General features: G+C 41.0%; 1 protein-coding gene across 2 annotated transcripts in view; it reads right to left on the bottom strand.

Annotated features, from left to right (window-relative positions):
- The window catches only part of Hgf (hepatocyte growth factor), a 64251-nt gene extending 52324 nt beyond the window's left edge, over positions 1 to 11927 (bottom strand). For both annotated transcript variants that reach the window (XM_050139772.1, XM_050139773.1), the window contains exons 1-3: positions 11793 to 11927; positions 4866 to 5031; positions 400 to 512 (exon numbers count right to left, since the gene is read on the bottom strand). In XM_050139772.1, the coding sequence (XP_049995729.1) occupies positions 400 to 512; positions 4866 to 5031; positions 11793 to 11880 (367 nt within the window). In that variant the 5' untranslated portion in view covers positions 11881 to 11927. The remainder of the gene's footprint in view (positions 1 to 399; positions 513 to 4865; positions 5032 to 11792) is intronic.
- Positions 11928 to 12685: the final 758 nt, after the last annotated feature.

The following is a 12685-nucleotide window of genomic DNA, read 5'->3' as shown; positions in this document are numbered from 1 at the left end:
CAACCTATTTGCCCCAAATCTTCGTGCCAACCGCCATTATGATGAGCCACACAAAGTAGTTAGAATTGAAAATACTACCTTACTCTTAAAATTTGCCACAATAGAGGGTATGCTGATCTCATAACCTAAATGACTCATCAGAAAATGAATGTAGAAAAAACAAGCTAAGGAGGAAGAGAGATAATTAAAAGAAATCTGGGAAGCACAGCCTTTTGTCTAACGCGGTGTCCCAACAATCATAGTCAAGGCACCAGGTTCTTCTGCCTTAATCAGCAACTGACTGGGTCACAGATCAGAACCTGACCAGGACACCAGCAGGGAAGACACAGTGGCAAGAAAATGCAAGTGTAGAGATTACCCTTCATTTCATCATGTAGTGCTTAGAAAGAAGGCCATTACCTTTGTTTTCATAGAGGTCAAACTCATGGCCAAATCCCTTCTTCACTCCACTTGACATACTATTGAAAGGGAACCAGTGGCATCGTTTTTTTGTCTTATCAAAAACAAAGGCCCTGAAAAAGACAGCTGAGTGAAAAGAAAGAATAGCACAATTCAACAGTTTTGGTTTTCGTTCTTAATGGGCACATGGTTTACCAAGGAGGATATACAGAATGGGGCATTATTGCATATTAAAATACAGTGGTGTGTGTGTGTGTGTGTGTGTGTTCCTAATTTTGATGGAACAAATAGGAAAAACAAAACAAAGATTTTTTTAGGTATCAATTAGAAAACCAGATCAACACTCTGTGGAAAGTTTTGAATTTAATCACAATGACTTGTAGAAAAACTGAAGATCCCAAAATTGCATACAACAACTACCTAGATGATTTCTGAAGACTTTTAATAGTTTTGTAAGTGTCCAGTTAGTTAGAAGGTTTTAGTTATATGCAAGTGATTGCATTTGCATATCATCATTAGCATGCAAAGCTTATAATATACAAATATTTTCTTAAAATAACACATCCCCTGGGCCTGATGATGTAGCTCTTGTCCAACTACAGGGATGCTGAGATTGGAGAAATATACTGAAAGCCTATATAGACTACAGAGTAAGTTCAAGGCAGACATGAACAGTTTTGCAAGACCCTGGCTCAAAACAAAACAAAATATATAAAATAGCTAGGAATATAGGTCAGTAGAATTCATGTCCTAGCATGGATAGAGATTTAGATGTCCCCCTCAGTCTTGCAATACAAAACCTAGAATGATTAGGTGCATTAGGCTGAGCCCCCAGGCTCCTGGAACAGGTAGCTTTGCGCTGTTCTTACACTCGGTCAAGGAAGTTTCTTATCAAAGTAGACAGTGCTTAATGCACAGACTTGTGACCGCTGAAGTACTGAGAACAGTAACTGTAGGAACCTGGCCCCCTCACAGCTCAAAGAACATTCTAGAGAAGGGGGAAGAAAGAATGTAAGAGCTGAGAGATGGGGAGGTGTACTGTGAAATAATGCCAGCCCTGGACATAACCTGGCCGTTCCACATAGCAATTCACAGCAGCTCTTGCTGCCCACACAAGACCAAGCCAGTTGAAAACTCCAGCATCGAATGATGACCGGCTCCTGAGGAACTATGGCCAGCTGATGGCTGCTAAGGGAGAAAGGGTCACTTTTCTTTCAGGGGTATGGCCACTAGTAGATTGCCTATGCTTCACCGGACGATCCAAAGTCATGCACAGATAAGTACCACGAATTGAACTCAGTGGGCAGTTTTTAAAATTGATTTTTATGGCGCTCTACATTTTTCTCTGCTCCCCTCCCCTACAACCCTCTCCCAAGGTCCCCATGTTCCCAATTTACTTAGAAGATCTTGTCTTTTTCTACTTCCCATGTAGATTAGATCCATGTGTGTCTCTCTTAGAGTCCTTATTCTAGTCTAGGTTCTCTGGGATTGTGATTTGTAGGCTGGTTTTCTTTGCTTTATGTTTAAAAGCCACTTATAAGTGAGTACATATGATAATTGTCTTTCTGAGTCAGGGTGACCTCACTCAAAATGTTGTTTTCTAGCTCCATCCATTTGCCTGCAAATTTTAAGATGTCATTATTTTTTTCCGCTGTGTAGTACTCCATTGTGTAAATGCATCACATTTTACTTATCCATTTTTTGGTCAAAGTTGTTTCCAAATTTTGGCTATGACAAACAGTGCTGCCATGAACATAGTTGAGCACATGTCCTTATGGCACGATTGAACATCCTTTGGATATATACCCAAAAGTGGTATTGCTGGGTCTTAAGGAAGGTTGTTTCCTAATTTTCTGAGAAATCATCATGCTGATATCTAAAGGGGCTACATCAGTTTGCAGTCCCACTAGCAATGCAGGAGTGTACCCTTTACCCCACATCTTTTCCAGCACAAGCTGTCATCAGTGTTTTTGATCATGGCCATTCTTACAGGTGTAAGATGGAACCTCAGACTTGTTTGGTTTGCATTTCTCCGATGTCTAAGGATGTTTACAATTTCCTTAAGTGTCTTTCAGTGGGCACTTAAAAAAAAAAAAAAGGACATGAATTTTAGAGCAAGATGTATTGGGGGGCCTGAGAAGAGTTTGAAGCACTGGGGACTGGACGTGACTGAGATATATTCTAACCATACAAGAAATTCTTGAGGAAAAAAAACTGTATTAGGCAAGTCACCAAGCCCAAATAGTGTCTTAAAAAAGAAGAATCTGAGTGAAATGTTTGGAAACTGTCATATAATATCCTTGTTTGGGGAGCTATCAAATGTAAAATTTACTAAATAGAATGGACATCTAACTATAAGGTTATTCTAAGTCAATACTCCCAAAATAAGTTTATCATATACATTTTATTTCAAAACTATTAACATTAGACAATACAATTTAATTCATACTCTTATGGAAGACATGTGTCCCATTATCCCTGCAGCTAATATACTGCTTTTCACATTGCTTACTAAAAGTATTAACTAAAACAAATTGATAAATACCGCAAAATACTTTAGATTTTTCTTAAGGTAATTTCAGTCAGAAAACTAGTTTTGATTTCCAATGTATAGAACCTTTCCTTCCTCCGATTATAACAGCATAGGCTCTTTATGGTATTCCTTTATGTGAAGTGTGTGGGACCATCACATTCCCGGTGTTGAATTTTTCTCTAAATTTACCTCATCCTTATCTTCAAGCTCTCCATTAAATATTCACAATGAAATGTGCTTCTTCTATTGCTTTTCCCCTACATTGCAACTCTGAGGAGAGAAGACCCAACGCCAGCCCAGTTGCCAATAGAACATCTCCATAGATTCATGCACCTCGAACGCTGATTGAGAGTAATCTTTCCTGCTTTATTTCCCCCAATCTCGAGGCTTATACAGAAAAGTCAGACTGAAACCCAGTTATCCTAGGGACAAGTTTACAAATCCAGTTCCCATTGTAGTTGCCAGGAAATGTCTTCCTGGGAGTGGCAGCTGGCTTTGCAAACACAGAAGAGATAGTCTTTCCTCTGCCCAAGTCTGCTGAAGACCTTCTGTGATCATGTCCTGCCCTACGGGCCCATAATCCTCATTTCTCTGAGGCAGCAAACACTAAATGGAAACCGCTCACATGACACCACTGAATTCTGTATCCTCGTAAAAGGCCACTGTCAAAACGCATAATATGCAAGAATTGAACATTCATAGAATGTCTTCAAAAATATCATATTTAATACCATCTATAAAATGTGTTCCAAGCAGGCACACCAACACTGAGCTACATCCCAGCCACATCATCTTTTATTAATGATTTATTTATTATCAGATTATATGGGTGTGCTCAAGGGAATTAATGTGCACCACATGTGTGCAGATGTCTCTGGAGGCCAGTACAGGACATCAGATACCCTGGAACTGGTACAGGTGTCAGGTTGGGGGGGGGGGAGGCTTAGGGAAGTCCCTTATATGGGTTCTAGGAACCAACCAGGTCCTCTGCAAAAGCAGCAAGTACCCTTAACCACCAAACCATCTCTTCAGCACCCAGTGTTTTTTTTTTTTAAGAGACACTAGAAAAGAAACCAACAAAACACATTTTTAAGTATGGTGCATTTGTGTGTGTGTGTGTGTGTGTGTGTGTGTGTGTGTGTGTGTGTGCCTTTGTAACCCAGGCTAGTCTTGAACTTGAAATGACCAACTTCCTCATTTGGGGATTCTAAGAGTGCACCACTACACCTTGCTCAGGAAATCAATGTTGTTACTGCCATTTCGGATGAAATTTCCACCTTGTTATTTCAAGGTTGTAAGCTTTCGCCTTTGAGATCACTGGCAAGGCAATGGGAATTCTTAGTGAGAAGGGGGCTGTCAAAAGATAAGACCCTCTTTACTTGAAGCCACTGGAGCCTCGGAATGGCTCCGCCCCTCTCCGCCATAGCTTTATCATCACCTCCCCAACTTCTGTGAAGCAGTCTGGGCTGCTGACACCAGTCGCTCTAGGGTTATAGGAGTCTATCAACACTTTTTATTGAAATCCCTACAGAGATGATAGAAGTTTCAGGAAATTTTGGCTGTTGCCCAGTTCCTACCCAGAAAATCCTTGCAGTGTTCTGCTACAGAAGAAAACAAGACACACAATAAAATAAAATAAAAGAGAGAGAGAGAGAGATAAAATTCAGTCCAGTTGAATTTTCGCTCCATGTTAATTGTTCAAAATACATAGCCAATGCAACTGTTTACTTTGAAAGGCAGTTTACAGAGCTGCACATGCTCATTCAGTTTCCACCGGCTGAGAGCTCAGTCTGCTATTGTAATGAGTTAAAGCTAGGCTCAAACTTACTCTAAAGGACCCATTGCATTGACTAGCAAAAAGGAAGAGAAAATATGATCATTACATACTTACTTTATTTGAAAATTATTCAATAAAGAAAATGAAGAGGCTTACTTGCAAGTGAACGGAAGTCCCTTATTCCTGATACATCTGTTGGCGCACTCATCCGCTGAGTTCATTTTTTTGGTTTTAATCTTCAATAATGGGTCTTCCTTGGTGAGAGTAGTCTTTGCTGACTTTTTGAATTCATGAAGTGTATTTCTTCTTTTCTTCTGTCCTTCTATTAATGCAAAAATTAAATAGTTCAACATGAAAGAAAGGTTTTTTTAATATTTATAGAGGGGGAAATGTCTTAAGGAACATCTTCAAAATAATGATTTTGTAGAACAACATAGCATACCTCTAGGGGGTGGACAGAGTTGGATGAGGATGTGTAGGAGAAAGAGAGAAGAACATTATAATTATGTAAAAACAGATAGTTGCTATATAAATCCACTAATCTACATCCTTTCAAATGAAGAATGCATTGAAAAATTAGGACAAAGTTCACCCCAAAGAATAAACAACTTTAAAGAATAATTATTTCAAAATTAGGACAAAGCTCACCCTAAAGAGATGATGTTCTCCAGACAACACAGAATGAAACATGGTTGCCAGAGGCACATAGATGCTTCGTAATTAAACTGTTCATTCTCCTCTCAGTGGTTCCTTATAGAAGCCACACTGCTAACTAGGTAAATCTATCCAAAGGCAAGTGAGAAACTTCTCACTAAAAACTGCACTGTACAAATTCTTCAGACTTGTTCTTTAAGTGCTTCATACTATACTATACGTATTTTAGCCCCTCTCTTCTTGGTTTTGTGCAAAAAGAATGTATTCCGTGTTTGGGACACTATTTCTCAATTTCATGAAACAATTTGTATTGAGAGCAATCCAAACACTGTAAATCAAATGTCTGTCAAGTTTTATCCTTTAATGTAGCGATACCAATTTTCTTCATGAAGGGGCAAGAACTCTAGAGAGCATGAAACTTACTATAAACCTGAAAAACTGAACCAACAATTCATAAAGATCTTAAATTTATGTATAATTTGAAAGTAATAAGAACTTATCCCTTCATTCTTTTTTGTTTGTTTGTTTGTTTGCTTTTCAAGACAGGGTTTCTCTGTGTAGCTTTGGTGCCTGTCCTGGAACTCCCTCTGTAATCCAGGCTGGCCTTGAACTCAAAGAGATCCACCTGCCTCTGCCTCCACGGTTCTGGGATTAAAGGTTTGGGCCACCACCGCCAAGCTTACTGCTTCATTCTTAATTTCCCAAAAGTACCCCATTATAATACTGTTCAAACTAATTTGCACCAATCACCTATTAGACCACAGCGATTGCGATACAAGTGTGGGACCATGCACATCTGCACATCCACTAAGTTAATAGCCCTTAAGACAATGGCAGTTTAATACATTCATTTTTAGCTGGAGGTAAGTAAAGACATAGGGAGAAATGAACTGAGCGTTTCAAAGACCTCAGACTGGAAAAGCGGAGGCCCAGCTTCAAAGCTAGCACCCGGAACCATTCACACAGCCATCTTTTATCTAAGAATTGCTAAGAATGTATGGGGACATGGGATTTGTAAACATTTCCTGAAGATTTGGTTCAGAGCTATCAGCTGAAGAGAAGCTTGGATGCTGCCACAGGAAATGAATTCCTTCTCCTTAAATGTTGGGAAGTATGTCAGGAAAAAAGGGTGAAGCTTTCTGTTCGGGAAAGTTGGGGAGATGGTTCCCGGAGTGCAGTGCCAAGCATGGCATCATCCGGTTTTCCAGGAACAACTGGCACCGGTCAGTTGGCTAAGGATGCAGATGCTGCACTTTAATGGCTATCTTAACCTGAAGTCAACAATAAATGAGAGAAAACACGCACTTCTCCAAGGTCTGAGTTCTTTGCAAAACTCCAGAACACAGACACTAACAGACTGGTACTAACCCCTGCAGTAATGCTGTCCCTTGGGCTATAAGATGATGTCAGAGCTTTTGTTTAAACAAAACCTTGATACATAAAGTCAATCAAATAATCTATTAGTATGTTATTTCATGAAATTGGGGTCAAAATTCCTTGCATAACATTGACAGACAGCTGAAGCTGGAATTATTACTGACTTGCCAATTGACTTTGTGTAATTACATGAAGTTTTAAGATACTGATTGTTCAGTCTATAAATAAAAAAGCTAAATTAATCAATAGAGCTGTTTGAGCTATATTCATTAAGTAAATATTATGAATACAATTAGGAATTGCAATGAAATGGGTTTTTTTAGAGTTCTGGTATTATTTTTGAAATTTTGTCATTTAATTTCTGACACAACTGTTATTCTTACAAGAAAGAAAGTCATGATACTGGCAGATTGACATTCCTATCATTGACTCTTGTTAATGAGAGATAATTTTTTCATTATGAGTTTCTCTTTCTGTGGCCTTATTTCACTACTTCTTTGGTGCTCCTAAATATTTCATACCATAAAGATAATTTAAGTTTCCTTATAAGTTTAAGCATTTCCTGTAAGTGGTAGAAGCTTACATTGAGCAATATTTGTTTTAAAAATAGCTTCTGTCAAAATTAACCATATATATACACACATATATATACTATACCTATATATAACACACATATATAGGTATAATGTATATGTATATATATATAAATTTTCCAACTAAGAATATAGCATTGTTCTTATGTACAATGTGCTTTTGTATGTGTCTAAGCGTATTAAAAACACAAAAGTAATTTCAAAATAGCTTTGATAAGCATTAAGTTCCTAAGGCATTTATTTTAGTAATTATCAATCCGAACAGAGCCGCTGGCCAACGCTATAAAAGAGGGAAGACTGATCTGTGGAAAGGAGGCGCTGATTAACTTTACAGACCCTCAGTTGTCCTACTGAACTGGGTCAGTGCATGAATTGGCCTCATAAAACCAGCTACTCTCGCTTGCTAGGAGAGGTTGCCTGACTACAGATCAAAAAGCGTCCTGAAAACTAAGCAAATCCATAATCTCGCTCTCCTGTGTGATATAGCAGCCCCAGAGCTTCAGTGTCAATAAGAACCGATCAGAACCAGATACCAGGAGTCCCCTGAAACTGGAATGCCCGAACTTCCCCTCAGAACTCAGTCTCTAGACTAGATCACTCACTAATTATTCCAGAATATGAAGTTCAAAGTGTGTAGACATCATTAACTTCTTGCGTCTATAAAATTAATTACTTCTTCAATAAGAGAAAAAAAGGCAAAACAGAAGCCACTCAAAATCAGCATTTGAAAATGGAATTCCTTTGCTGGAAATAGATTTCACTGCCTCTTCCACATGTAGCAACTGATGCTTGTTTTACTGAAAACAATTAAAAAGCCAAGCTTAACCTGGGGAGGGTGGGGACTCAAAATACGTTTGGAACAGTTTTTTTTTTTTTTTTTTTTTTTTTTTGCCTACTATTTTTTGATTGTGTCTGTTAAAGTTCAAAAAGGAAATACTGAAGTGGAATCAAAGGGTAAGAGAGCTCTACAAATATGTCTGCTTTCCTGTATTTTCAATTCTGCTCCTTTCTCTTTTCCCAGCTTAGGGAAATATTCTGGAAGGTACATTTCCTGCACAACCTGAAGTCCCTGTTTTAGAACCGAGATCACGAGGATCCTGGTGGAAACCTGCGCACAGAAAGCAGCGTCAAGCATATGAAGTAGACACAGAAAGATGCCTTTCTCCCACGGCCCCTGGGCCCAAAGCTCATTTCTCTCAGTACCTCATATATTTCCTTCTGTGTGGAAGAACAGTGGACTTCAAAGGCAAGCCAGGCCAAGGAAGGATTTGCGGGGTGTGGAAAGAGCAGGAGCCTGGCTCCCCGTAACTGAAGAAAACTACCCACATGATTAGTGATTAACAGTTTGAACTGGCAAGACGTTAAGATGAAAGTGTACAAAGAATTGATGGGGGCAATGGCTGCGCTTAGAGAATTTTAACTCCTAAAGACAGGGGTCACAAAAAGAAGTCACACTTTCCACTGTTACTGTCTAGGACTCAGACTTCACTCTTTGACATCAATATGCTCCCTCTTTTTGGAGGAGCTAATCTCGTGGTAAATAAAGACAGTGAGAATCAAGAGCTTAGACTGAGTATTGGTGGCAGAGAAGCAACGTGAAATCTCCTGAAGACTTGCTGGACAGAGTGCTCAAGGTAAGCATGGGTGTCTCCCCTTCTTTCTACTTGCTTTCTGGGACTCCGCGTTATAGATGTCCTGCCCTGATCTCCTTCGCCTCTGCCCCCCTCTGGCTGCAACTCCCTTCTACAGAGCAAGTAAAGTAACCACATTGAAGTGCAGCTATTTGTGTCCTGTGCATGCAAAATTTTCACTTGCTCCCTCCGATGGTTTCGCATGACATACAAGGCTGTCTTACTGTCCCATCTTCCCTTTCCAACCACAGGCTATACTCCCACTAGGAACGCAGTATGCCAGCCCTTAGAATTGATCTTCCCTTGCTGTCTATAAGTCTTTCTGAAGCATCTCTTACACTTTCTTACCTCTGGGATTCAGGCAACTCCTGAAACAATACTACCACAGTACCCATCATGCCGTAGCTCATCTTCTCATATTTGACTTAGGTACGACAAGCATCTTTAACCAAGCTTGAAGACTAAAAGTAAAGGACTCTCCATTATACTGTATCAACATTTTCTAATACAAAAAATAAAATGTTTTGTTTTCCTTTTTGCTAATGTTGGTTCCTTTTTCCCACTTAGCCAAACGATTATTCATAAGTATGCTTGAACTGATTGCAGTGTTGAGCTTTAGTATAAGAGAAAAATTACATTTTCCATTCACTTAGAATTCAGAAATTTTAGGTCAGTCCCATAGTTAACAAAGATAACTTTTAAGATGTTCAAACCCTGCTTTTTACATGTCAAATAGATTGAAGAATGCAGGTGTTAGGCCTAAGTGAGTTTTAGCTTCATTTCTTAGCACTATAGCTCAACAAACACAATTCCTCTTCCACCTGATCACATTTGCCTTCCCTAAGATGCTTGAACAACAGGTGCTCATTTAATGTTTAATTTCTTAAATGGAGTATTCCACATATGCTTACAGTGTTCAGTGTGAGGGACTAGACGGTAATGCTATGTAGTAGATAAGCTCCTATCAAAACCGCTTGCATCATCCACACCAAATATTTCTCAAGAAACCTCTTTAAAAAAGCATCATGACGTCTTCTGCTCACGACTGCCTCTCAGCATGTTAGAGGACCCGCTTGCTGTCGGAGGAATAGCCACTCAAGTAACAACGACACAGTAAATATTCAACGTCACACGGAAAGTCATAGAGCAAAACTCTCATCACGTGTTCGAAAAAAAAAAAAGCTACCTGTTTCCATTTTGGAAGTCACTTCAAACAAGGAGACTGGGGAAACCAAGCTGAAAACACAACAAAGATGGGCCCTCTTTTGATGACAATTTTAGTATCGCCCACTTCAGGAATTATTCATTGCATATATCTGGAATTGCCAACAGCCCCCTCCTGGCCTGCCGGCACTCTCTCAAACTGCTCTCTGTATACTCAGGAAACAAAGTCATCTCAGCATTAGCCAAAGTGAAATATAATTACAAATGTCTACCTCCTGCCAAAAGCATGTAATGCTCGCCAAAAAAATAAATAGACACTGTCGTTGGTCGATCTACTGTTTGAGTTTTCCAAACTGAGGTCTTGCATTAGCTGAGCTGAGTTCAGGGAACCACACTTCGGGGCAACAACATTTCAGCCTTTGAAAAGTGAAACCAACAAACTGGACCAAGATCAAAATTAATTCTAACACCCCCCCCCAACCTAGCAATGTCTTAAAGGTCTACCTTAGTATGACACATCTCTAAGTTCTCCACCACCTCTTCAGGAATATTTGCCTACACCCTTTCAAAGGACACTTTCCAAGGTGTCTTCTTTGAAAAGGAGGGTCCCTTCTCAAGGCAGAAAAAACACAGGTGGGTTCAATATTTTTATTAGCACTAGCTACTTCTTGTATTACATGAGATACTAGATCAGAGGTGCGATCAATGTCATAGTTAACTTATCTTAAATTATGAGGCCATTTCCTTGTTCTCTTGTTTTTAAAAGGTCACCTAGCTGCTGTCATGGCCCTCACTACAGTCTTTATTTTCCTGCGCCTACCCTAAAGTTCCCCAGCTTCTCCTGCTGGCACCCCAGTCTAGCCACTGCAGCAATGGCACAATACATACAGATGTGTCCTCCACTCTAGCTACTAAGAGAAAACCTCCTTTACCAGCATTTGAGACCCCCCCCCCCCCAGATACTCAGGCAATCTGAACGAGACCAAGGGTCTCCTCCCCAACCTGCAAACCAAGGGAAGACGGAGGGACAATTCTGCTGCATCCATACAAGCCACAGATGTGGTTCCTCCCCGCGCTGCAGCATCCAGGGCAATCATCCATACCCGAGAGAAGAGGAGCTTGGAAGGAAAAGCTTTCTGTTTCATTTTTATAACATGCATGTACTCAGACCTTAATCTGCCTCCTCCAAGTGGAGACCTGCGCAATGTCATAATTTGGAGCTGGAGGATGGACGCTTATAGGAAATTTTCCTTTTGGGAAATCGTGGGTCCCTGGTTAGATGGACTATCACTCTCCCCTCTTCAAGCCAAAGTCTGTCTTCGTTTTTTGTTTTTTGTTTAAAAAAAAAAAAAAAACTTGGCCAAACCAGCAAAGTTCCAGCCAGGGTTAGCACTTCATTCCTATCCCATAATTCCGGACAGCTTGGCTAAATGAGTTGGGGCTCCATGGGGGTGGGGGTATCGCTGAGGGATGCTAATTATCATTTTACATGTTTTTCAAACAGAAAGGAATGCCAAAAGAAAGCATAATGAGAGGTTAAGAAGCCCCGCACCACACATGGAGTTCAGAAAGGATGCTGGAAGCAGCGTAGAGAGCTTCTTGGAAGGAAAGAGCCGGGTCCGCAGGAGAGTTCAAGCACCTCTGTGAAGCAGAAGTAAACTTACCTGCGTAGGGGATGGTGACAGGAAGCAGGAGGAGGTGCAGGAGGACGTGCTGCAGCAACAGGACCCGCAGAAGTTTGGTCCCCCACATCACGCTTGCAGTTCGCGCAGGCTGATCCCTCTGCAGGAGATGCCGGGCTGAGAGAATCCTGTTGCGAGCCGGTCGGTTCTGAGCTGCTTTTATTGCGATGAGCTAAGTTTGTTGTGTGATTAACTGGAAAGATCCAGGTCTGAACTCCCTCTTACGGTAAGAAACTGTTTAACAACAGCCCTTTACTCTCTTCCAGCCCCTTCCTTTCCTCAACTCCCCCCCCACAACACCCAACAGAACCCAGCTCCCCCTTCCACGCACTCCACCCCCCCCCCGAAAGAAACTTACAAAGCAAAGGTCACCTGGCCCGAGGCCAGCTGCAATTTGGAAGCTCGAGCTCCAGATCCTTGTGGCTCCTATCCGAGCAGAGAAGGGAGGAGCAAGGCTCAGCCCAATCGCTAAGTCAAGGAACAGGCGCAACAGCAATTCGCCCCGTTTGAACAGGAAAATGCATGTGTTTACATATCTATCTGGGAAAAGAGGAAGGGGAAGCTGCATGAGAAGAAAGCGCAGAAGCCCTCTGCCAAATGAGCCCGAGCGCCCAAGTCTGCGAACTTGCAGTGCCTGAGCGACCCATGCATGGAACATTGACCCCAGTTCCCTGGGTTTTAAAGACAGTGGCAGCAGAGGGAGGGAGCCAGGGGGTTGAGCTTAGGACAGCCCAGGTAGAAAGTGGGAAGGTAAAAAAGGGTGTGGCCTTGAAGGATGAGACTAAATAACAGCAGAATTGCAAAGCGTCCAGGGTTTCAGGCCAGAAAACTGCCCAGTCCAATGGGCTCAGGACAGGCAGCTCTCCTCAGGAGAT

This window comes from Alexandromys fortis, unplaced genomic scaffold (assembly GCF_014885135.2).
Source record: "Alexandromys fortis isolate MF-2015 unplaced genomic scaffold, M_Fortis_MF-2015_v1.1 scaffold_38, whole genome shotgun sequence".
Classification (NCBI taxonomy): domain Eukaryota; kingdom Metazoa; phylum Chordata; class Mammalia; order Rodentia; family Cricetidae; genus Alexandromys; species Alexandromys fortis.
This window is presented reverse-complemented; position numbering and strand designations above follow the sequence as displayed.